The 26,576-nt window shown below is 36.5% G+C and overlaps 2 protein-coding genes across 10 annotated transcripts; both read right to left on the bottom strand.

Annotated features, from left to right (window-relative positions):
* Positions 1-4,816: 4,816 nt before the first annotated feature.
* Positions 4,817-11,214, bottom strand: SPO11-2 (sporulation 11-2). Of its 8 annotated transcripts, none has more exons than XM_088961491.1 (12): positions 10,969-11,214; positions 10,775-10,858; positions 10,386-10,515; positions 7,074-7,211; positions 6,850-6,938; positions 6,209-6,337; positions 6,018-6,112; positions 5,757-5,819; positions 5,590-5,666; positions 5,378-5,505; positions 5,100-5,236; positions 4,817-5,020 (listed from the first exon to the last, which is right to left on the bottom strand). In XM_088961491.1, exons 1-11 carry the CDS (start codon positions 11,083-11,085, stop codon positions 5,102-5,104), a joined length of 1,185 nt encoding a protein of 394 aa, XP_088817617.1. In that variant the 5' UTR covers positions 11,086-11,214; the 3' UTR covers positions 4,817-5,020; positions 5,100-5,101. The 8 variants fall into 8 exon arrangements, with proteins under 8 accessions (XP_088817617.1, XP_088817612.1, XP_088817619.1 ...); XM_088961486.1 differs by having other exon boundaries at positions 7,053-7,211; positions 10,969-11,186; XM_088961493.1 differs by having other exon boundaries at positions 10,639-10,858; positions 10,969-11,107.
* A 1,986-nt stretch (positions 11,215-13,200) lies between these two features.
* On the bottom strand, positions 13,201-25,387 carry LOC148879792 (RING/U-box superfamily protein). 2 transcript variants are annotated; one of them, XM_088961483.1, is made up of 9 exons: positions 25,087-25,387; positions 24,729-24,999; positions 24,461-24,562; positions 24,263-24,345; positions 24,055-24,171; positions 14,843-14,945; positions 14,241-14,763; positions 13,580-13,767; positions 13,201-13,491 (listed from the first exon to the last, which is right to left on the bottom strand). In XM_088961483.1, the coding sequence occupies exons 1-9, from the start codon at positions 25,203-25,205 to the stop codon at positions 13,390-13,392; spliced, it is 1,608 nt and encodes a 535-aa protein (XP_088817609.1). In that variant the 5' UTR covers positions 25,206-25,387; the 3' UTR covers positions 13,201-13,389. The 2 variants fall into 2 exon arrangements, with proteins under 2 accessions (XP_088817609.1, XP_088817610.1); XM_088961484.1 differs by having other exon boundaries at positions 24,729-25,004; positions 25,087-25,295.
* Between the last annotated feature and the right edge of the window lie 1,189 nt (positions 25,388-26,576).

Here is a 26,576-nt window from a genome sequence, read left to right as displayed (position 1 = left end):
CTATGTGATTTGAAAATAAATAAAAATGGTTTTTGTATTTACGTTCTATATATCAATTTATCACATTCTCTCTATCTACTTATCATTTTCCCTCAATACCTCTCATTCTCTTTCTTGGTCGATTTTTCCTTCTCCCTTAATTTCTATCATTCTCCCTTAGTTTTTCTCCTGCTCCTCTCATTTTTTTTTATTTTCTTACACACATGTATGGTATTAATCAAATCGTATAAAAGAACATGAGACCAACTTTTTTTCGCTTCATGGGGCTGCACAACAAGGGGTAGTCCATCCCCTTTCCCTTAACCCCCCAATCCCTAGTGGCAGCAGGATTTGATCCCAGATCTCTACACAACATGAGACCAACTTGGCATGGTTTAAAAATTATTACACCAATTTGATAAAAATTCACAAGATATTCTTGATATAAAATTTACACCAACTGGGGAATGATAGATATTGAGGGAGAAGGAGATATCGACCAAGAGGGAGAGTAAGGAATAAGAATGAGAAAGATTGAAAGATGACATATATATATATATATATATATATATATATATATTTATATATTTATTTATTTATTTATTTATTTATACATGAGAGAGAGAGAGAGTGAGATTTTTGTTGTGTCCAACATAGACTAAGAGTCACATGTTGGCAGTAGCCACATAAGTTTTGTTGGTTTCTGGAACAACCTGCAACCTAATTTTAAATGTACAACCGACTTTGACTACAATTTTTCCTTTAAATTTTATATTTCATTTACATTATATAAAATATTTTTTACTTCACACTTAAATTTTGTATTACATTTCCATCACTGATAAAATTATTTCTTATTTATAAAACTTATTTTGTTGAATATAATGAAATGCACAATATTAGAGATGTACCCCTATATTTTATTTTTTATAAATATATAACATTAGATATGTGCCTAAAATTTTCTATATCTTTTTTTTTTGTGATTCTCTATATTTTTTTATTATTAAAAATTTTATTATTTGACTATGACATCATTTAATTTCTAGGTAGATTTTGAATTTGGCATTCCATTTTCACCATTAATAAAAATATTTCTTACACTTTATAGTTATTTATTTTAATTTTTTATTATTTAATTATGACATTATTTATTAATCCATTTGACTCCAAATGGCCAAATTGCTACCCACCACTGGGAGGGAAGAAAATGGTTTTGTTTTCAAATTACTTTTCAAAATGGCTAATTTTTATACTACTAAAATTAGTATTGTGGATTTAAATACAAGAATTTAATGATGAGAAAAATATATCTTAAGTATAGGATTTAATGAAGGAGAATAAGAAAATACTTTTATTTCCATTTGATTTTAAATTTTACATTCCATTCCCATCATTAATAAAAACAATTCTTAATTATCATACTTATTATTGTTCAATATGTATGTTAAAAATGGTCCCAATTTTTTTTTAATTTCTATTTTTTCATTTTATCTATTTTTTAATTTTATTATTTAGTCGTGACAACATGGATTAACCCATTTGACCCAAAATGATTTAATTTCTAGGAAAAGTATAAGCTTTTATGTTATTGGAATTATTAATTTATTAAGTATGGATTTAATTAATAGAACTTAATGATGAGAAGAAACAAAAATGACTTAAATATATGATTCAATGAACATGAATGAAAGTTAATAACTTAAATGTTGGATTTAATGAAAGAGAATTGAATATCTTTAAATTACCTCTTTTCAACTCATTTAATATCAAGAACCAATTATCCTATTTGCCCTCATTTTTTATCAATAAATTTAAATATTGAGAGGTAAATTTTGTCCTTAAAAAATTCCAGAAATATTATTGAGGCCAGAAATATACTTTTTAAAGTAATATAAATATAGTATAGGGTCATTTACTAGAACACTCCTTATAGTTTCACAGATTTACTTAAACATACCTTAGTATGCATTTTTCTAAAACATCCCTTATAATTTGCAACCTATTTACTTAGCCAACCTTTAATTAAGAACTATGTGTGTGTGCCATATGAAAATAGTAACATGATCACCTAAACTAAGTGGAAAATGTTCAAGGGTATGGACCCATGGTTGTTTATTCCAAAAGTACTCCTAACACTTTTTTTTTTTTTGTATAGAAAACAAAATTGAACTGAGCAAATAGGGAAAAATAGAGTGATTGCAAACCGTAAGGAATGCTTTAAAAAAGCACAAACTATAAGGGTGTTTTAGTAAATGACCCTATAATATATTATAAATATGCATATTTATAACATATTATATATTTTATATATTTATACATTTATTTAATATATATATATATATTAAGAATATAAAAAACCAAGAAACTGAAGAACCAAACTGGTCAAAACCAAAACTGGTCAACCGATTTGATTTGGTTTGGTTTCAGTTTGGGGATTTTCAAAAACCGGTAATACCGGTTTGGTTTAGAAAAGCACCGCTAAATTGGGCCTCATCATTTTCATGGCTGAACCTGAGCAACAGAAGAAACTCCCTTGCGTCCGAAATAATATGCATAACTTTCTACTAAACGTACAATTCAATTGTATAAATCTACATATTTCATGCTGGTATAAGGGCTGCCAGGCTAGCCAAGCTTTTGCTCTGTTCAGTGCAGGGTTGTTGAACGTGAAGCAGGGATGCACGTTTTGTTCGCTAGGTCTCTCTCTCTTGAGTGCATGATCCAACGTCTTAAAGGTGTGAAGATTGAAGAAACTTGGTGATGAACCTTTTATTTTAAGGTAAATTTTTTAAATTATTCTTATGATTTAGCTAAATGACTAAGTGTATCCTTATTGTTTTAAAATTGACTAACGCTATCCCTACTATTTTTGACAATTGACTAATACTTCCCTTACCGTTTGCATCTATTATCTTTCTGTCAAAACCTGCATATACGTGAGACCACGTGGTGTTTAAAATTCTTTTAAAACCCAACATTACCCCCTCCATTGTCCCAAATTCATTTTCGAGAGAACCAAAAAACACTATTAATCATCCCTTTCAATTCTCGGCACAACGGCAGCGAACAGGCATTGACCCTCTCCACCTCTGACCAGGTCCCTTCCCCGATCTCTCTCTTTCCCCCTCTTCTTCTCTTTCTCCATCTTGATCTCTTTCATCGTCTTCTTGACGGTGAATAGAGAACTACCACCAATGAAACCCTGTTGGTAGACCAGCTGTACAGTTCGACAACTAGGGTACAAAAACTTGAGATGCTAACAATGAGTCATCACGATGATCTCAGCAATGGCCATGAGAGCCGATTGGCACATGCCTGATTTAGGTACAGAAACAACACCGATAAACAATCTACCCCCATCTCTTCACATCTCCACCTCGTCGGAGGATCAAACCAAAGAATTTAAGAGGCTACTACATCCTAAATTGCTTTGCCTGCAAGAAGGCATCTCAACTGCAAACAGGAGTTGAGCGAAGGGACCTGCAACGTGCTTATAGTTGATTTACTGAGTGGGGACTTGTGTAGTGACAGCCAAGAGGGCTGATTTACTAAGACAAGATCAGATCATCGTCTCAGAATAGCTGATGGGAGACTCGATAATGGTTTGAATAATGGAGCTCTGAATGGAGCAGAGCTCTGGGTTTCACGCTTGCTGTCTGGTCAAGGAGAAGATTTGGTATGCTAAGTCGCCACGACTGGGGATATAAAGGCAGATTTTGGATGGGGAAACCGAAGGAGTTGGCGTCAATCAACAAAACAGGGGCCATATTTATATCGAAAAGCTGCAATGGAAATGGGGGGCTGAAATCACTTTGTTGCTTAGAGGACCCAAGATGGATGCCTTACCTTCTGTATTTGTTAATGGTCTTAAGGGAAAAGGCTATGTGGTGTACAGCTCTGGACTCTGAAACTTGAACAGTATGCGATTGAAGAGGTTTTCAATCGCCGCTTCCATCCATGGACCAGTTGTTTTCATCGTTTGTCATATGTTGCTTTTCTTCTCAGAGTTTAGTGTCCAGAGCTTACATTTCCTTCTCTCCTCCCCTCATCGGCAAACAAAAGTATTGAAGCGATTGGAGTTAATGTTTAAATTTGAAAATTTAAAAGACAACAATGGATAAAATAGTTTGCAAACAAAATGGTCAAGCCCCGTAACTACGATCTGCACGGAGAATTCACAACTCTATGCAAAGACCTACCTGCCTTGAACGGCTCCAATCACCAAGGGCCTCCCGAAGAAGAGCTCCAACAGGGTTTGGTGAACCAATGTTTTTCCCTTTTTTACTATTTTGTTTTAAAAATTTGAAGAAAAATAAAGGGTAAAATAATCTTTTTGCCTTTCTGTTAAAGGGGAGTAACAGTAAAGGAAGTATTGGTCAATTGTCAAAAACAGTAGGGATAGCATTGGTCAATTTTTAACAGTAAAGGTACACTTAGTCCATTAGCTAAACCATTACCCTTTATTTTATCAAATTTAAGTGCCTATGCGTTTTTGGTGGCAAAGCTACGTTTGTTTTGATGTAAAAGTGAGAATATCATTGAAAATAGGTGGTACCGGGTAGCAACAGCAAGTGAAAACCTTCTGATAACTCAAGGTGCTTACAGTTATCACGCTTGAAGATTATAAGAAATCAGAATAAACAAAACCTAGATAAGGTGAAGCTTTCCATGCCTTTACCACGCTTGGCTCGTGATGGTCCAAGACTCCAAGCTCGTGAACTTGTTTGGCTCTAGGTGCTGATTTTACCATATCCGGAGTTCATTTCTTACCCACTAGATTCATTTAGTTATGAGTCAAAACAGAAGCGGACGACAAACCCCCAAGACCAAGAGGTTTGAGCTAAAGTACTGAATTTACTTTTCATTGTTCATTCTTTCAATTGAAATGATGCACAAGGCTTCAGAAAACATCTCTACAACGATGGGCAACTAGTTTGAAGTTTTAAGTTGCAAGAGACTAGATTGATTGGCTGCCCAAGATGCGGCATTCAGCTAGATTTTACATCCGCTGCCTATAAACAAAACCTATCCCTTATCCCTTCAAGGGAAGAGAACATAATCAGGAGATGGAACCAAGGATAACAGGGAAAGAAGAAATATATAGGTAGGGAGGTTACCCTTAGATGTAATCAGATTGTACAATTTTTGTTGCAATATACTTCCCCAAAAAATCATAACCATGGAAATGGAGTGATTCAATTTCTGCCCTTTGGCCACTCTGAACCATTAATGTCAACTCTTCCCTATAGTTTTCCTACGGGGTAAAAGGACCACATCAGAGAGCAGTTTCAGATCACAAAAATCAAAGGGAAAAAAAACAAGAACTCTCTCTCTTGTATGATTTAGGATGTATACTTTCAATAATATGAGAGGGCAAAGTTCAAATTGACCTCACCTGCAACATCTCAGAGGACATCAAACTTTGAGCAATTTGCAGGTCCCGTGGCTTCAGCGGATTGAATGATTGTTCAGGTATAAGGTGTAAATCACACCCTCGCATACCCAACCACCTAACATTGCAAGCTGAAAAGAAGAGCAAAGAGTACATGGATATCCATAGGATTGATTTATGCTAACTTGTATTGTAGCCAGGAAAAGGAAGAGTACCATATTTGTAGGCCTCCAAACCCATTGTTATACTTCCAAACTTGAAGGTACAAAGTATAGCCAGTCCTGCTGGGTTCCTTCAAAATAAGAACAAATAAATAGAAACAGAAGTTGTGAGCACTAATAAAATATATGATGTGGCATGAAAAGAGGTCCTCATGGTCCACCAGTCAACAAGTGCAAAGATTGGAAGATCTGGAAGAGCCCGGGTCAATCGATGTAGAAGTACCCTGTTTGAAATTGTAGAGATAGGCTTCGATGAGTTGGAAACAACCAAGGGAATGAACACATTCATTGATCAAAAAATAAAAAAGAATGAATACATTGAAACACATCCTTTGGATATGAGAACTGTAGAATATCTAACTAATCCAATAGGAGATGCAATTGAGTTTATGCTATAAACCATATAATCTGATTAGAATTACCTCGTGGCAATGTCTGGATATCCCTTGGCTGTTATAAGTATACTTGGGATCTGATTAAAAATCCGGTCCTCAGCCAACCTCTGGAATATAGCATGCTATAGAAATATACAAGTCCTATGTAAGAACAGTCTAGCTCACATACATGGTGAAGGGAGTCAATTGCTCAAATAGAATTACAAGGGGCAATTTACCTTTTCCACCACAATGATGTACCTAGCATCTGACTTGATGACCAGATTCTCTAATGAATTCAAGTCACCGGTAATAGCATGTCCAGAAGATCCACAAGTAGAACAGTCAACAATCTCTTGATTTGGCTCCTTGATTCATGTTTTGGATTGAAAAAAAATATCGAGTAAGCAGCTATGCATGAAACCTTACTATGGGGTTCAAACCTAACTAGCAACATCTAGTTGAAATGGGTTCATTAGTTATGACCTTATACGTAGATCAAATTTCTAGGAAACCAGTCTCCAAAAAAACACAATTTTCATATTCAAAAAAAAAAAAAAAAAACAGCACATGATATGGGAAGTTAACATACAATCGACATACCAGAAGAGAAGCCAAGAGACTGAATTTAACCATCAATTAGGGAGTTGCTTGAGTCAACAATTACTTATCTGGATCATATTATTATTGATAAGGTAAAAATACCATTTCTAAGAACAGCTTCTCTAAGTTATTGGACATTTAAAGAACATGAGTGCTTACAGCTTACAAAAATCATGGCTTAACAATATGGGTATAAAGCACCTGTATCAAAAAGAACATGGTATTTTTTTCTCTTTAATTTAATGCATTTAGGCAAAACAAGAAAAGAAATATATACCTGAAGAAACAAGCGGCCTATGAGAGCCCCTCTGCTAGATGCCATGATCCCAAGGCTGTAACGACTGCACCGGAGAAAGGCAACAACATCTGTGATGCAAATCACCAAATATCCCAGAAAGTTAAATAGCAAGATGGTGTTCTTAGGAAAGGAAAGGAATACCTAAGGAAAAGAAAACCAACAGGGAAAATTGCTAAGCAAACCATGTCCAGTGGGGCATTGACCTTGGATGGTTTTGTTAACTTGCAGCTGAGAAGTGAAGTAATCTGGAGAACTACAAAGCAACTTGTAAAAGAGCTCCCTCTGAGTGACCTTCTTCTCATGAACCAGAAGCTCAATGCAGATTTCCATAACTTTCCATACTGGAGTAAAATGATTCAGCAAAACAACTTAGGCTCCATTTGTTTCTAAGTAAAATGAGGAAACAGTAAAATTTTACATTTGGTTCAGTTTTGCATTTATTTGGTTTAATTTCATTTTACCCACCCACTTTAGAAGGTAAAATTTAACTCCCTAAATCACAACCTTACTAAAAACTAAGTACAACAATGATTCATTATTTAGAAGGAATTTTTAATGGAAGAATCCTTTTATTCTCTTCTTCAATCTCCTCCCTCACCTCTCAACTTGCAATTTGCATTTTTGGCTCTCGATCAATTGAACCAGCTCTATCACATCTTCAAAGAACAAAACCTCATATAATGTTTTCTCTAATCCATAACCCCACCTCAAAAAAAGCCTAGACGTTATCTCAGATCTGAGGGATCTTGCCTCATCCCATTTTATTTCATCAATCGGTGCATCCATCTCTCTCGGTCCAAGCTTATCATGGAAATTAAAGGTGAAGATCTTAAGACCATTTTTGTTAGAAATAATAAGATACCATTTTAGTTCCTTAAAAACATTGTAATCAGAAAGCAGTATCTCAACAAACATTAAACCAATACATAAAGTCTGATAATGGCTGCTATTGCAAAATAGAAAACCATTAATTGTTATGGAAGTATTATCTTTTGACACTGTAATGGTCTATGAAAGTTATGAGCAGAAGCTCAAGGATATAAGTAGTTCTCCAACTCAAGACTTTCCATTTCTTCTAAGCTCGTACTACTAAGAAATGTAAATTAGGAGCAATCAGATTTTTCAAACTTGGTTTTCATTAATAGATAGAAACATTTAAACCTAGCATAAGGGTTCTTTAATGAAAGGCTTTTAAGAAGACTGGACTTAACTTACCAGACAATATATGATGATGGAACCATGTTTGTCACCAAACAGGAAAAAGATTCTTTCTCTAAAAATAATCTGAAAATTGAGTCTAACAACCCAGACCCTACACGTTCTGTGGTGCCTGCTCAATCCATGGTCCATACTTTACAACAGAATAAGTTTGACAGTGCCCTTAAGGCTTACAATCAAGATTGAGTCTTTTATGAATGACTGAGTTAAATTCTTATCTAGGTGAGGTGAAATGGGTCATTAAATTATAATTGTATTACTGTTATCTTTTGATTCTCTAAAATTTTTAATTTCAGTGGCATACATCCAAAATTCCAAATAGTGAAGTGCCCCACTCCACATCATTCTAGAAAGCAGTGTAAAATTTTTTATGGATGCCATCAAAAGTGGAAAATTTTTCATTATTTTTTTTTATAAATGAATTTTTTCACTATTCTTTTTGAGCTAAAAGGTAACAGATTTCACTATTTTTTTTACCAATAACAGAAAGCAATTTTATTAATGAACATTAAAAAGATACAAGATGCTACAAGAAACAAGGGGAGAGGTAAACTCTCTTAACCCTCCCCAAAGAAACAATTCAGGATTACAACAGTGCCCAAAACAAGCAATCTCTTTCCACCCCTATCAGCAATGGAATTAGCACTTCTCTTCACCCACTGCAGATTTATTTCCATATCCTGGGTCAGCCACTTAAACTTCCTTTTTCATTAAAATAGTACCAAAACCCGCTTTCCTCCTTTTGCAAATAACCAATTTTGAATCACCTTTGATAATCAACTTTCTAATGTTTAGCTCCTTTGCCCTTTGTATGCCTCCCATTGCCGCCAAGACCTCTGCTTTGAGTGAATCACCCATTCCAATAGACTGAAAATAAAAAAGAAAAAGCAATAACTTTCCTTTCTTCATCCCTGAAAACTCCTACACTTTAAGGACCTGCGCTTCCTTCACCGCTTCCATCAAAGTTCAACTCAGTGAAACCATTAGTTGGTGAAGACCATGAAGGACTAATCGCAGTTTTGAGGGGTGCTGAATTTGCCACTTCCTTCCAATTTCTAAGCAGAACATCCGTATGATATATCCTTGAAACTTTTTTCATTATTTTCTAAACTAATGTGGAGTAGGGAACTTCACTGTTTGAAATGGATGCCACTGAAATTGAAAATTTTACATTGTTTTTAAAATAATTTGGACTAGGACCCACATGAGGTGGTGCACATTTCAATATTTAGAAGAATGCCATCAAATTTTATAATAGAAAAAATATCTTTATTTTTTAGAATGATGTAGAATAAGTCACATTAGTAAGTGGAGTGTGGGCAGTTGGGGCTGTTTGCAAGAATGGCTTGGGTGAAAGCTTTGGGCTCTTTGAAGTTAGTTTATGTTTCCCAAAGGATTTTAAATCTCTCTTGTGGTGTTGGCAGTTCAATGGTTTGTCCAAGAAAGAGTCTTATGGGAACTGATTCCACCAGCAGTGATTTGGACAGAGAGAAATAGGGATTTTTTTGAAAATAAACACAGTACAATAGATATAATGTTAAAAGGCTTATGGGGCAGAATTTACTCATGGGCAGCAATTCACAGACAGCTAAGGATATACCTTTCATTTCCTTTTTTTTTTTTTTGATAATATGATATTTTTGTATCTAGATTCTAGATCTGCAGTGTAATCAGCTTCTCAGTGTTTTCCCCTTTGCAATTTCTTTTTTGAACAGGGGACAGGGCCTTGTATATTTTGTTCAGTTTCCTATAATAGATAATTAGCGTGTAACTAGCGGACTGGTGGGTTGGATGAGCTGAAATGTACTGTGTCCGGATGCACACGATATGTTAATAACGAAACTACGCTAGGCACATCACAATTTTGTGCAGATTGTTTTTGAAGCTTTCCATATATATTGAGGGCATGTTGCACAAAACTGTTTTGTGTTTTTTGTATTTTTGTAACTACCGTCCTAGCAGAACCGGATATGGAATGCATGCAGGCCCATTGTCAATTTGGCATACACAATGCGGAGAGCCTGCATTTCTGGAGGTTCATCAATGGCAATGGGACTCGCCGACTGGGAGGGATGACCTCATAGATTAACACTACATGGTCATTGGCATTTAAACAGGTTCTCATTATGTGTATATGTTTTACATCCAAACCTTCAATTCTATATTCCTGGATGAATACAAATGGGGACAAATAAAAAGTGCGTAAAAACTGCAATACACTGTAAATTTTCCCTAGATAAAATCTTATTTGGAAATAAACGGAGCATGAATTTTGAAGAAAAGGTCTACATTATTACCTCTAACGAAGGCCTTGGTAGCATTGGTTTTCATCAGAGATCTTGCACAGAAAGAATGTGAAAGGAAAATTGATGACACGTCGGTCAACAAGCCATGACTCACTCGTCTATTATTTGACCTTCTGTTGATCTGCTCATGAGACCAAAAGAAGGATTCAATTGCAGAAAATTATCTTTGTTTGAACACTTCAAAGCACAGACAAGCATCATTTGTTCACTAAAATATCGAATTATCTCAGGAAAAATGTCGAACCATCAAACTTAAATTATAATTCGGAAGGTCTTGCTGCTTCTCAGTGGAATATTGAGGGATATGGAAAAAAATGCTCACGTTCGGAATTGACAATATACTTTACTTAGAGAGAGAATGTGTTTCCAACGAATCTAACCAGAGGAAGGCTGCTGATCGATGGATTTGGAGAAATCAATGTCCTGAGAAAATTCAGGACTGCTACTTCGATTCTTGCTCGAACCTGAACAAAATACATTTTGAGAGAAGAGATATTCCAGTGAAAGAACAGGGGAGAAGAAACAAAAAATTGTAAATAGTAGTCGGAGAAGACAGGGGTTGTGATGACGACACCTCAGATGGTGGAAGGATTTCTGCGTAGCAGAGATGCTGATCTGAATAGAACAAAGAACTCTTGCAAAAATCCTCCATTAGAGCGAGTTTTTTCGCTCGCACGAGAGACCTCTTCATTAGGCGTGGGCAATGCTCGGCGTACGGATTGGTCGAACTTGTATTACGATACGGTGCTTAGAAGTTAGGACCTTCACCGTGTTCCGGGCCTTCCGACTCATTGTATATCTCGTTATTGCAAGGTATCGTCTTAAAGACGGGTTTAGCATTTGCAAGTGTACATGTACCATTAATATGTTATTATTTATTTAAATTAGATCGTTAAATTATAATTATAAAAAATATATGATTTATCTAAAAATTATACTAGCATGAGAATGTAGAAGAAGATCCATAAATTCGAGACTAAGACACAAACTATACGCAATTATTACATTTTTATTATTAAATCAATTATTCTATATTTTATCAGTATTCTTTTGTATATTACCAAAAAATAAATTAATTACTTAATTTAACCTTAAAATCTTAATACGCTAGCTAATAGGTATATAACTTCATACTATCAAGGAGGCGGATAAGTAAATTTTGATTCATATTTCATAATATGGATATATTTATATATTATAGTGGCATTGGTCACAGTATAACTTATAACATAATGTTATAAATTTTGATTAATGTTATAAATTTTGATTGATTGAATCCTTTCCGGCACCATATAAATATCTTTCCGCCACCAAATTTTCTTATTTTTATTATTAAAAAAAGGTTTTCCTATTTCATAATGAATTAGAAAGTTTAGTTCGTATCTTTTAATAATAAATCAAATTCAATCATTCAAATCAAACTCGTAACTATTAAAAATCAAATTCGGCTTTCTTCAGTCCTATTGCTGTGAAGGTGAAGACAGTTTCAGACCATTGCTGAAGACTGATTGTCGTTGGAATATTGATGGCTGGCGAACTAATACTGTTTCAGACCACAACGTCCCACAACACATTTTTGTCGTGGAAATATCTCCCAATGATAATATCAGAATTGATGATGTCATCATCAACAGATATTCCCAATACATAGCGGGGATGTGCTGTGAAATGTTGTGGGCGCAAATCTGAACTCATTGTACACTGGTGCCTTGTGAAGTTGACTTGGAGCCATCCTACTCTGTACTCTCAAAGATATTCCATCACTCTGCTATTATCATGGAAGTAGTTTTGGTCCTTCAAATACCTGCTCCAGCATGCTTTACTCTCTCTCTCAAGGTTGATGCCCATCTACAATTCACACTTATTGATTAAGGATTTCCTACTCACTTTTCCTACCCACTCTCTACCTGCAGTAAATTGGAGTCACACATCTCTCAATTCATGGCGGGTAGAGAGTGGATAGAAATAGTGAGTAGGAAATCTGTATTTTTGTGAGGCTAATCGTGATGCGAACACTGATTTCAAGCCATCTTTTGTGCTTTCCCTACTTTTGGAGCATCTAGCATGCGAAAAAGCAAGAACCAGCTTACTTTTGAGCAAGAACAGCCTTTTGTTCCTGCAATCAGTGATGAAAATACTCGAGCCACTGGAGATTTCTACTACCCAGCCTCACTGCTGGTAGGCCTCCCTCAACACTGATCTCAATTAGAGACGCTTTAATTTGGCAAAAACCTCCGGCTGGCCTCTTTAAAATCAACATTGATGGAGCTATTGCATGTAATCCGTCTGGCGCAGGCATTAATGCATTATCATCAGAGTCAGAAACATGGGCCGGTTCCTTTTTGCGAAAGGGGTTCAGCCTCTCCTTGCCCAGCCACTATGGCTGAAACATGGACTTTATTTGAACTTTTGAAGGGTTAAAGATAACCCAGGATCTGAACCTTTTTAATACAATTGTTAAAAGTGATGCCAAGTCCATTGTTGATATTGCGTTGATGGATATTTCTGAGGCACCATGATGCATTCAGAACTTGATTACGAGCTGCAGAGGTCTTTTACATAAGCCTAAGAGCTTTGTTTTAGGTCAGTCCAAGTTGTAATGCTATGGCCCATAAGAGCTATAAGTGAGCAAAATTTGCTTTATCTTGTATACACGTTTTCTTGCCCCCCCCCCCCCCTTCATTTCTACTGTTCTGGGGAGAGATACCTAACTTTGTTGTTATTATTATAGTAAAGGAAGAAACCTATTATGCTGAAAAGACATGATACCAGAAAAACTTTGACCAACCATCTCCCAGCAAAAGGCTTTCCAGAAGTTAAATTGGTATTAATCTCAATCTATTACAACAAACATGGGAACCTTTTTCCTTTCTCATTTTCTCATTCTGTTTTTAAGTTTAATAGAACTGGTAAATAACAGTTTGTGCCTTTGGCTACAAAAAAACATACATGGCAGCACAAAAATCAGAGCCCATTTACACTCACATATTTACTATCATGCCACTTTTCTAAAGAAATGCTCTATTTGCAAGCAGCCTTGAGATTGCTGGGCACTAGATTTGAGTCTCTTTGGCAACATGGTATTACCCTTATCATCCTGCACATGATAACAAATTAATGCTTTACTTATGGATTTGAACTGCTAAGAATAGGTGTTGAATTAAGCAGTGGAGGAGAAGACCCACCAAGAATGATTGGTTTTGAGATCTCAAAACTTTGATTCTGCCTCCTCTTCCATCAGCTCCAACAGCAATTAAGCTTCCACAACCTGATTGTTGCTCTGGTGCCTTGCTTTGGACACGTCTACACCATTTACCAAGATATCTCTTTGTTCCATCAGGCCCAATAAGCCCCCCGGAAAAGCATTGATCTCCTGTAGGTTTTAACATGAATTAAAAAATCAACAATGTAATATGAAATGTTTCATAAATTTCTATATAGATGCCATCAGATAAGGTCACCTGTGAGGAAGTGCTCTATGAACACAATATCGAGACTCACCTATCCTAGAACTTTGCTTATAGATGGTCCTGTTAAGCTTAATATATGGCAATGATGAACTTTGTTGATCAATACCTGTTCTCAGGCAGCCCGTCAGGTTCAGCTTTACAATGCTTTGGGCTCAAGGCCCATTCAAAACTTGATAAAACCTGAACCAGAGCCTAGCCCATGAACAGGTCTGTTGGGCCATCATTCAACAAATAATAATAATAATAAAAAGAACAACAACAACAACAACAATAATAACAATAATAAATTAACAACAACAATAATAATAATAATAAAGATGTAAAATATAGGTAATATTCCTTTGTGGCTGCCTAACTTGAATTTCAGAAAGCTCACCTGGCTGGGTAATGGGAACAGGAGATGGAGTCTCTTTTCTAATATGAATTAAAGGCGAAGCATCTGTAGTGTCATCAACAAGCAATTTCACATCTTTGGCTAAAACGCCAGCAGAAGTTTTGTTTATGTAATTCTTAGTAGCAATGCTTGAATCTGAGAACCCAAATAAATGGCCATCCTTATCTATAACTGAGTAATCATCATTATCTGGATCCAGAATGACAGTCGCATCCTGCTTTGAAGTATTTACACCTAAATCTTTGCCAAATTTAGAATGGTCCATTTTCCTGGAATGAAATGTATCATTGTTCAAGTGTCCACTTTGATTTGAGTTCTTGATGGATTTAACAGGATGCACCAATTGACTCGCTGATGGACTATTATTGATACATGGAGAGTTGGGGTTCCGATTCAGATCATTTGTATCAACCCCCTTGGTGGTAGTTTTCTTGGAGGCTTTCAAAGCCCTTAGGGCCTCATTATCCTTTTCTTCAAGAGCTGTCTCCAGTTCTTGCACCCTTGACTGGTAGAGACCATAAAAAAAAAGTTCAGGTCAAATTTCAAAACCAGAAAAGGATGCATTTAGCAAGTACAAAGCATACCTTCAGCTTCTTTATCTTCTCTTCAGCCTTCTCAAGCTTTCTAAGAGAACGATTCTCTCCTCTTCCTAGCAGGTTGCATTGGGCCATCAATTCTTTGTAGCTCCTGCAGCAATGTATGGGAATAAGAATCATATAATAGATAAAAAGAACATAACCAATACTTCGTTTTTACATTCCATAAGTTACACCTTAGCTAGGTCCAAAGCTTCCATCAAAGTGAAAGATCTGATTGAACAGAATCTGCTACTAAATCTGATTAATCTGATTTGATCACTGACAACAGCCTAAGAGTGATCAAGTCTATCCTGGAGGTGCACTTAGGGAAGGAGTGTAGTCCTTATTAGGCAGGACAAGCTTGAGCAGAATAAAAACATCATAATAACAGTGCAAATTTTAGGATATGAGCATTCTCACACAATTAAGTTGATTGACAGTTCTAAACAACGACGATATGTTACTTGAACTGATGCTTTAGTCCAACTGACTTATTGGTTCATCATTGTTCCAATAATAATAGATCTCATGTGTATAAACCCAGTTGAATGGTGTTGAACTATGAAACTGTAAATGGTTGAGCCATAAAGAAGAATATAGGCCAGAGCTCAAAGTTCAACATCTTTTTTTTTATCAATAACTGTGAAATGTATTAATTAAGATTAAGAAAATTACAAAGCAAGGGGGCTAAACAATCTTAGCTCCCTAGAACAACTTAGCTCAAAGTTCAACATCTTCTTCATTTTAATACCATATATTCAAGTTTAGCCCTCACCTGTCTCCCTTATGTTTAGTTTATAAATAGTCGTTGTAGTTGAAATCTCAGAGTTGAATTAATAGAATAAGGGTATATTTTAATTTTTAAAGTTAACTGCAGGTAATAGCATGATGATCTTTCTCTTTTTTCTACCTCTTTATCTCTAAATTTGCAATATTTCTTCTTTTCTTTTTCTTTTTTTTATCAATAACAACAGCTTCATTAATTTTAAAAGAAAAAAGGGATTATGGATACAAGAGGGGAGATAAAATATCTTAGCTCCCCAATAACAGAAGACAGAGAGAAAAAAATAAAAACTAGCCCAAAAGACAGACTCCCTATTCACCCCTTGCTTGGCCAACCCATCCGCAAATGAGTTGGCACTCTTCACCCAGCTGTATTGTATCTCGAAGTCCCTACACAACCATAAGAACTGTTTCTTTTCATTGTTATAATTCCACAAACCACCATCCTCTTTCTTCAACCAGCTAACCACCACCTTCGAATCACCTTCCAGGATCAAACGACTGATATTTAATTCCTTTGCTCTTCGAATTCCTTCAAGCGCTGCAAGGATCTCTACCATAAGAGAGTCACCTTCTCCAATAGGGCCAAAGAACAAAGCAATAACAATCCCTTCCTCATTCCCGAAAACTCCTCCAATCCCAGAGGGCCCTAGACTCCTTACACTATTGCCATCAAAATTCAACTTTATAAAACCCAAGGGGGAAGGGGACCAAGAGGGACAAAGAGTCCTCTTGCACCTAGCAGTGGAAGCAATCTCTTTCCAATTTCTTAGCAAGTCATCCACGGGAAAGTCTGAAAACAACTCCAAAGATTTTAGCAAGTGGGCAGCCATTAAAAGGATTAGGTATAATAGTTCTTCCAAGGTTCTTTCCTTATCAAAAAAAAAAAAAAAAAAAAACGTGAATTTCTTTCTTCCCACAGGGATCAGCACACAATTTCCCTAATACTCCTCCACATAGTCTTCCCTCACTTCTTAGGCCATCTAAAAAAAGGAGAACAAACTTTGGATACTCTCCAGAGGATTCCAAGTAGGGGTGAGAAAAAAACCGAACCAACCCAAAAAACTGACTGAAACCAAACCGAAAAATCAGTTAACTAAACCGGTCGATTCGATTTCGGTTAACCATTTAATAAAACCAGCATTTAGTCAAACCGACCGATATATATAAAGTAATCTATATTTATATAATATATATATATATATTATTTATCATTTCTTTTTGAAAATCGAATATACACTTTCGATGGTAGACTTTTCAAACTTTCTCTTTGAAAGTTTCAAAAAGAGCTTTGAAAATCGAAAATGGAAAGTTTCAAAGAGAAAGAGAAACTTTTGACCTTGCTAGAGTGCCAAACTAGAGACTGTCAGACTCTCAGTCTTGAAAATCGAAAAGTTTCAAGCTTTAGCCCTTTCTTTTCTTTTGTCACGGTGGTTTTTTTCCACTAGCAGTTTCTTCGAATCACACTCTCAATCTCTCACAATCTCACTCTCAGATTCTCAATTTCTTCCCCAACAGACCGACGGCCTCCGATGCTCCACCCTCCAACTGAATCATCAATGGCTAGCGTCTCCTCTCAGATTCAGCCTTCACTCTCTCAGACCGGTATCTGGTGTCTTCTCTCAAATATGAAATCTCAATCTCTCATCTCTCAGTTTCTCTCTCTCATTTCAACACTCTGACTCACTGATCTCTCTCAATCTCAGCCACTCATCTCTCTCAATCTCTCTCTCTCATCTCTCTCACTCTCAACTCACAGTTCGTTCACTCTCTTCAGACCATCGACAGGGAAGGTTCCCCCCCTCTTTTTAATATTGAGGGCATAATAAACAAAAAAACCAAACCAAACCAAACCACACTGGTTAACCGGTCAACCAATTAACCGGTTGCATTAGTTTGGTTTCAGTTTAGTTAAATTGAAAAACCAAATAGTTCAGTTCGGTCCAAAAAATCACCCTAACTGAACCGTGAGCACCCCTAATTCCAAGAACACCCAAAGTGGGAGAAAACCCACTCCCGCACAGTTTTAGTAACCTTACAAGAGACCATGAGATGATAGCCAGATTCCCCATTAGCTTTACAAAGAGCACATCTATTAGGAAGTAAACAATAGTTGGGTCTCTTTCTCGGAAGTAAGTCAAATGTGTTTATGCTTTCCAGGAAATTTTTCCAACAAAAAAAACTAACCCGAGGAATAGGCTTGCTTCGTATTTCCTTAGCCGGAAAGGACAACCCAAAAGGGGTGGAAGGCTGAGTTAAGGTTTCCAAGAATGAAGCACAAGAGAAAGTACAAGAGGTAGATGGGGTCCAAAATCTGGTGTCTTCCTTATCAGGATTTAGGAAAACATTCTCAAGGGTGGATAGCAAAGGTAACAAGCTGTCCAAGTCTGTATCCCTAATTGTCCTACGCAGGCCTAGGTTCCACCCAAAACCAGACGTGGAGTTTGAAAGAACCAAGAAAGAAGAGATAGGTTCATTTTTCAAATCTGACTGAGCATACAAGTACGGAAACTGGTCCTTTAGAGGTGATGTGCAACATTTCTTCTCTTTCTTTTTCTTCCTTTTTTTTTTTTGTTTTCTGGATGATCTACTCGTAATTTCAATCCTTAGTTTTCCTCTTCCCACCATGTGAAGATTGTGAAGCCTTTCTTCTCATCTTACATCATCACCCCATGTTATATACATGGTAGATTGTAGGCAGCAATTCCACATGAAAAATGTGGAAATTTTCCTACCTCTCTTTGGTCTCTAGTGAACAATACAGTGTAGGACAACTATATGGAACTGCGTTTGAGCAACAATTATAGAGTATTTAGGAAGAGAGGAACTCAAGGCCTCAAGGGTCTTTTCCAGTATATCTAATTCTTTTGAGATTGTAATTGATTTGATCAAAGTCAGTGGCTCATTAAACCTGGACGAGAGATGAATTCAAAAACCTAATAGATTCCATAATTAAAAGGTGGCAATTGTATATCTCTTTTCTTCGTCCATAAGCAAGGTGTGTTTAAGCCTCTTGGGCAGTGCTACTGGGCCCAGCTCTAATGACTATCCCATTGGAAACCTAGGCATGTTTATGACACTTCAGGGATTAGGCGGTGGAGATCATACTCATTAGTTTGGTACCAATTTGGAGAATATTGGAGAAAAGACTGATATTACTGCCAGGTCATAAGCTGAAGCATTAGAATCTTGTAAATCATGATACAAATTACAATTAGAATGAATCACAAAGACTCCCACTCAAATCCTATGATCCAATCCTTTTCTAAGATCTAACAGTCATTATCTTTTTCATTTTGGTAAACAAGAACTACATTAAGCAAACAAAACCAAACAACAGAACAGACATAGAACAACAACGAACAGAGAAAACGGCAGCTAAACAAATCAACCTAAAACAAGAAAACCAGATACCTAAATACCGAAACTACCAACAGAGGAAAGAACATCTAAAGGCCAAATGGGCACAACAGAAGTAAAAGGTTCAGTGGTTGAACAACTCCTTAGAGCAAACTCATGGGCAGCCTTGTTTTGAGATCTGGAAACAAAAGCAAGTTTGACATCAAGGCCCTGAATCCAGACTCGAGCATCTTTAACCACAAAGCAAATCTCAGACAGCACTTCCTTCTTGTGATCCAGGATAGCCAATACAAGGTTTCTGCAGTCACTAACAGTTATTATCTGAATCTCACCATCAGTTCGTGAACCTTATGATTTATCTGATTCAAGCAATTGAAACCAATTTGATCAGGACCTAGTTCTGTACTTTGTTTTGATTTCTAACTTTTCACTGGGTTCTTGTTTTAGAATCATTACCAGAAATCTTGTTTAGGTTACTTAAACCTTTGTTGAGTTTATTTCCATCATATGCAAGTTAAAAACCATTATGCACATAGTTATGTTGTCTTAGGTTCATAATGTGCAGTTGGTAAAGTTTGTTGTCTTAAGTAATAGTTAATTATATGGTGGATGTGGATTAAAATGAGGTAAATACATTTTTATATGCTTTAGCGTGGGTATCTTTAAATTTGACAAAACTCTGAATAACAGAAATAACCATATAATTTGTGAGATAATCCACCTTCAGGAGTCTAACTGATTCAATAGTCTCTATAATTTATAATACAATTTGATTTAAAGAAATGGGTTGAAGCCATATTTGGTAGGGTTTGAGCACATTAAGGTGGAAGTTGACTTGGGTTTTTGGTTGGATGGGGATGGCTCTTCTGGGCCATGGAGCTTGAAACACTACTAGGGAGTTAAAAACTTTGGCATCTAGAGCTAACATCATTCAGATGGATCCCTAAATCTGCAAATGTCTTAGCAGGTAGACTTGCCAGTGCTGGTTAGAAAGGTCTATTTTTTTATCAGGCTCTTTTTCATAGTGGTATTCCTCTGTAAGGAAAGTGATTGCATCCAATTGTTTTTAGGATTTTGTGGCATCTAGTTGTATTATGGTCTTGCTTCAATCCATTAAGAAGTTTCTTGTGTTTGAATTCAAAAACATGAGTAGACACACACACACACACACACACACACACACACACACACACACACACACACCAAAAATAAACCTAGATGGCTACTGGCATAACCCTATTGATTTAAAAAAACAAGAATGGTTTCAATAGCTAAGGAAGCATTTTTCATATTTGACATTGCATAGCCTTCTCCATACTTTATAAAAAACATCTTAGCAAAAAGTCAAGGCATAAACATGTCAAAACTTTCATCCTTTCTATATTTCTACTTCTATAAACAAGTTGCACATCCTTGGAACTTGGTAAAAGATTCCAAGTTCATTCATCAAAATAGCTTCGTCTTCATCCTTACCATACTCTTCTCATTCCTTAATACCTCTAAGTTTATCGAAACAAGAAAAAGGTCAATCAGATTTGCACCTTTGTAATGATTTTTTATCATTTGCAGTTTTCTAATGAATTGGCTTGACAATTTGTCTACTGAACCCTCTAGAGTGTGGTGTAAAGTTCTCTATATCGTGTTCAATTGTTCACCCAGATGCTACTGTGTTTGATCACAGGTTAGTCCATACCCCTATCACTCTGCTCACTTAAAAATGGACACGAGGGGTCCACAGATACCTTAGGAACATCGGTGCAATCATCAATTACACCAATGTTCTGACATAATGACAGTTATAATACCCATGTTCTGACATAATGGAATGGGTATTATAATCATCCCTGTCATATTTTCTGTAAGAAGAAAAGACTTCATCAAGCACAAAACTCCCTAGCAACCAAAAGGTTGGGTTCCTTTCTTTCATCAAATCAAATAAAGATGTATTTCTTTATTTTTGAAAATAAAGAAACAGCAGTGAATTGTGTTATTGATCAAAAATAAATAAATAAACAGCAGGATTTTTTTAAAATAAAACACCTTCATAGATACTGATAAAAAAATATTTTTTGTATCTACTCATAAAGGGTTTGTACAGCAGGAGGATAAACTTGCACAGCGCCTCTGTGTAGCTTTTGATTGTAATTTTTTGCATACTTTAATGAAATACTTCACCCTTTTTCAAAACAAAAAATAAATAAATATGTATGTCTTTACCTTGTCATCATTGTTTACTCTTCTTCAACACACTAAAATAACAAATTGCCCCTATAAACTTGTAGGGGGACTTGATATTTATTATACTAGAGGTACCTAATTGATACTGTTACACATGCCAAATCAGCATCCATAAAGTCTTAGGTTAACTCTCTGCATGTAAGAACCACTACAAGCCCCAATTAAGTTCTTGATCTTTCTCTTTTTTTTTTCTGATAAGTTCTTGACCTTTCTCATGTTTCCAACAAAATGAGAACTCGACAGAAGTGTCTCTCTTTCATTATCAATTTTAAGATGCTTGACATTCATTTAAACATACTTTTCAAGAGTCACGTAGGTGGGCATCTAGGTGACCACTGATTATAGGCCACATCATGCTTGCATCATCAGACCATGCCTTCTGGTTGAGAACATAGTAGTCAAAGCACCAAGGGGAAGACAAAGGATCACCTAGCAGCCTAGGTGGGCATCTAGGTGATGGATATTTAAATACAAAAAAAAAAAAAAATTAAATCCTAAGTTAACTCCCTAGTAACCTTCATCAGGTAAGTACACATTTAATATCAAAACATAGAAACCAGCATATTCACACAAAAAAAAAATACTATCGAAGTCTCATCAGTTGGCTCTTGTGTGTTGATTGGCCAAAGCCCTCAAGAGCTTCAGGCGGCTTCTGCAGACTTGTTTGTTAACCAAACCACAACAAATAAGAAAACAATAAAAAAGAACTAGTGTGTGACAAAATTATAAACCCAACAAATGAATAATTTAGTATAATAATGTACATTATAATATTGTAAACAAACAAAATATAAATATAAAAATATTAAAGAGCACCTTGTGCAGAAACAATCAGGTGATTGGGTGAGGTGATCCATCATAGGCGTTCAGTCACCTAAGCATCAGTTTGACAACTACAGTTGAGAAAACAATAAATTGGCACACTCAAAGAAGAGGTATTTGCTGGTTTTGAAGCCTTGAATTGCCGGTTCCAGAACTATCACAAAAATGAACTAAATGCATGATTTTACCTTTTTTTTGTTCCAAAACCAACCGGAACACATCCATAATGATGGACCAAATATTCCCTAAATCACCATGAATAAACCAAAATTGAAGCACTGCCATTTCTTAGGCTTCCTCTTGGGGGAGGGGTTTATAATGGCCTACACTGACCAACCATGATCAAAAGCAAAATACACCAAGTATAATGGATTAATCTCTAATCTCCATCAACTTGATTTTGGTAATGGTAACACCTTTCTTTTCGTGCCACAGCACAGCCCAAGAGTAACAATTTTGTCGTTGCCTTCTTAATGTCAAAAACCATATAACTTCCATTTGCGGTGAGATTATGTCCATATCTGGAATTGTCATTCTAATCATCTTCAAAATTAATTGAGACCAGTGCATCCACCACACATTTAAACCATGAAATGGCTTTCACACTTGCATTAACATTGCCTCTTCTTTTTTTCTGAGAAAAGGACAACTTTCATTAAAAGAAAGGATGTAAATGAGGAGACATACACAACAGCCAAACCAAAACCCAAAACCCAAAAAAGGAAACCTCCAAGGAATTAAATTCTTCTCAGCTGATAACCAATTCTTTGATTTCATTGAAGATGAAGCTGAACCTCCAATGTCCATCTTTTAAATTCTTCACCCAGCTGATAACCATTTTAGAATCTCCTTCCACCACCAGACCAGTTAAATTCAGAATAGCTGCAGCTCTCAAACCCACTAACAAGGCATGAATTTCTGCTTCTTCCAAGTCTGTTATACCAATCAGCCCACTTAACACCCATAGAAGATCACCATTAGATTTGATGATTTGGCCCTCAATCCCAACCTAACCCCTATGACTCAAAACACTTCTGCAACTGCCGTCAAAGGTCAAACTGAAGAACGAAGTCCACAGGGGTCTGGGAGAAAGGCTAGAGTGACTAGGAGACATCATACACAAGGAGTTTAGAACCTGCCACAGGTTTCAGTCCATATCTCCAAAAGGCACCAAACCTCTTTTCAGTTGATCATGATTTTTTTCTAGTACATTCATGTTTAACACATTAGTTACACTTGGCACTGCCAAATTTCATTATCTTTAATGAATGATTCTCCACCACGCTTGTTAGAAGCATCAAGTGAGTTTTCATAATAGTCAGAACCTTTCTGCTTCTCCGTCTCCTTGATAAAGTTATTCTAGTTGCCAGGAAAAGAAACAAATCCATCATTTACAGCAATAGAGAAACCAAGCATTTGGCAAGCTAAAGACTCTTCAGACATGTAAAAAGTTTGAATATCACCAACAATGATTGCCTAGCCTATACTGGGACTGGTGAAATGTATAAAATATTTTTCCTTTTTATGTACAAGTAATATGCAATCTAAGTCCATCCTTCTAAAATATTTCCCAATGAATTTAGGAGTGAATTTTCAAAATCAAGGATTTTTATCTTTAGAACTGTTGCCAACCCATTGCCCAACAATTGTCATTACATCATATTATTTTACTAAAAATCCACCAAAAGTTGTCTGTATCTGAACAAGTAATTTGCAATCTAATTATTCATGCCAATAATTTTAAACAAGGATTAAACAGAACTAATCAGGGAGTTCACATTGTCACCCCACAGAGCACTCCACGTGCACCCTACAGCACATCACCGCATCCTGACCGTGTATAGGGAACATCTTCCAATGACATGTACGGGAGATTTTCCCAATGCACACTGAGATGTGCATGTGGGGTGCCCATGGAGCACTGATGTGATCTCCTAATCAGGGATCACCTGCAAGATCTATAACAATCCGTTCCTCTCATGCTTAAAAGAAAACAGAGCAGCAAGAAAACTTACTTGTTACGAAGGACCAATGACTTCTTTAGGACATCTATTGTATCTTTGGTGTTAGTTCCATTACCAAACGAAGCAAGCTTCAATACTTCTTCTTCCTCCAGGTTCACATCCGATACTCTAAGTTGCAAAACTTATGGTGAGAGTAAACTAACAGAAAAATAAACAAAGACAATAATTTTATTTTCTTCTTACTCAGAACTTCCCTTACAATTTGAGTGCAGCAAATTCTTTAGCCAGAGCCACATTCCTTTCCTGAAGCCTGGAGCACTCCAATGATAACTTTTCAAGTTCCTGTAACATATAACATCTAATGGAAATGGTGTAAAATATGAAAATATGATGCTTATAAATTTCATCCCTATTCAGAGAGTATAGAATCTAATTTAGGGGGAAAAAGAAAAGACACCTCGGATTTTGAATGAAGCAACTGCTGAATGACCGCTTTCTGTTTCAAAGCTTCTTTTTTCAGTTCCAACTCTTTCTTCAAGATGTCCTTACAGAGACAAAGCTGAGAGGAAATGGCAATAAGAACCCAAACGGAATGTGAATAAAAAGAAAAGTAGCCCTAATAAGATTTCTGCAAGATGAAGATTCAATATAAACATCCGTAATCAGAAGAACAGACAACACACAATACACAACAATAATTGCAAATATATGACTAAACCAAATACCTCTTCGCTGAGGTCTTTGAGATCACGCTGTTGGCGCTCAAAAGCCGAACCAAGTCCCGACATCTTCCCCTCCAACCTCTTCACTTCCCTGCGCAACGCCGCAGGATCTTCTTCCTCTCCGAGGAATGGTTTCTGAGACCGAATTAAATCGGCGGAATCGCCAATCCACTGGAAGTAAAGTCTTAGGGCATTCTCTGGAGAACAACATTGCTTGCAGACAGGACAAGTGCTCTTTTTTGCCTTGGAGCAGTATTCAAACCATTGTTGGAGGCTGTTCTTTTAAGAGACGAAAGAGGTCTGATTAATGTTGTCGTCCATGAAGAAAGTAAGCAGCGATAGAAGGGGAAAAAATACAAACCAGAGCTCGTGAAAGACGTGACCGCAGGTCGAGATAGCTTGTAAGTCTTCGACGATTGGTTTGAAATCCTCGTAACAGATGGAACAGATGGTTTTGCCAAAGCCGCTCTCATCGCTCATGCTTGTTTGCTCCCAATCTTCCAGTCACGTCGTCCAGACTATCGAGTCCAGACTCTTCCCTTTTATCCTTTTTCCTTCAATTCCTCTATCGCTTCCTTCATGTAGGGCGATTTTAAAATGGCAAAATAAACGGCAGAGAAGGGAAGTGTAAGCGGGAAGGGGAAGACATCATGGAGGGAACCAAAATTGCACAAAAATAACAAACTACCATTTGTGCATCCGTGAAGTGCGATGGTGTTGTGGGACCCATTTTGTGATGTACCGTCGTGATTGTTTTTCCCATACCTGTGCAAACTGCAAACCCCGCACACACACACAGCACACATCTCACTTTCGGACTCCAGTCTCTCGCTCAGTCACTCGTAATGCGTAAATCGTAATGCTGTGGTAACTAACTGGTGGGAGAGTCCGGACCCAGGACCCCGGATCGGTGTACTGGGAAACATCTCTCGTCATTCGTGTTGTTATTCGTGAGAGATATTTCTAATACACGATGGATGGGGCCGTGAGGTCTCTGTAAGATGCGTTTGTGAGGAGTAGATCCCCATTCGTGGTGGGGCCCAATTTAGGGCCTTTGGTTCAGCTCACGAGTTGGATCTCCTCGCAAGAAAACTGTCTAAGACTCCAAATATATCTGTGTCCGCACATCTCATCGAAAGACTGGGACCCACTGTACATGAATGTGTAGAGAGTCCGGATCACCTTTCACAGAGCGCTCCTCACATTCACGTCGACCTTACAGTATGATCATCCGTACATTGAGAACATCTCCCATAATTCTCTATATTATTTATGAGACATTTTTCTATTATACGGTGGGAAATGGCTGTAAGGTCGGTGCGAGAATCACTTTATAAGTGCATATGAGTTTAAATCAGCCCCCACAACATCCTACATCACATCCTCTACATTGTGGGGGTCAATTTGATTTTAGTGTACATACAAATGATGTTGTATGGGTTTGATTTCGTTTATATTTATTGAATAAACGTTTGTATTTTATTTATGGTAAAATCAAAAAATATAATAATTATAATTGTTTATAATAATTAGGCACCATTAGATTCTACATCAGCATAATAGTGAATAAGCATTTAGCTATTTGTAGAATCTTTTAAAAATAATTTCCACAAATAGTTGGCATACACAAAAACTAAAGTTTATTATTTTCATTTTCAATGCATGCAAAAGAGCAAGAGAGAGAAAATGTTAAAATGACATCATCAATAAACCTTTACGGAATAAACATAAATAGAACCAAACACCCTCGTTGAAAGTTGAAAGGCATCTAAAGGTTCTTTGTGGGATGGATAATAACGACTTTGGGTCGGCATGTGGGCCCCATGTGTATTCACGTGCTGGGTGCTGCTC

Source organism: Nelumbo lutea, chromosome 1 (assembly GCF_056320005.1).
Source record: "Nelumbo lutea isolate HS-2025 chromosome 1, American lotus-T2T, whole genome shotgun sequence".
Classification (NCBI taxonomy): domain Eukaryota; kingdom Viridiplantae; phylum Streptophyta; class Magnoliopsida; order Proteales; family Nelumbonaceae; genus Nelumbo; species Nelumbo lutea.
Note: the sequence above shows the minus strand (reverse complement) of the source record. Positions and strands in the feature narration are given on the sequence as shown.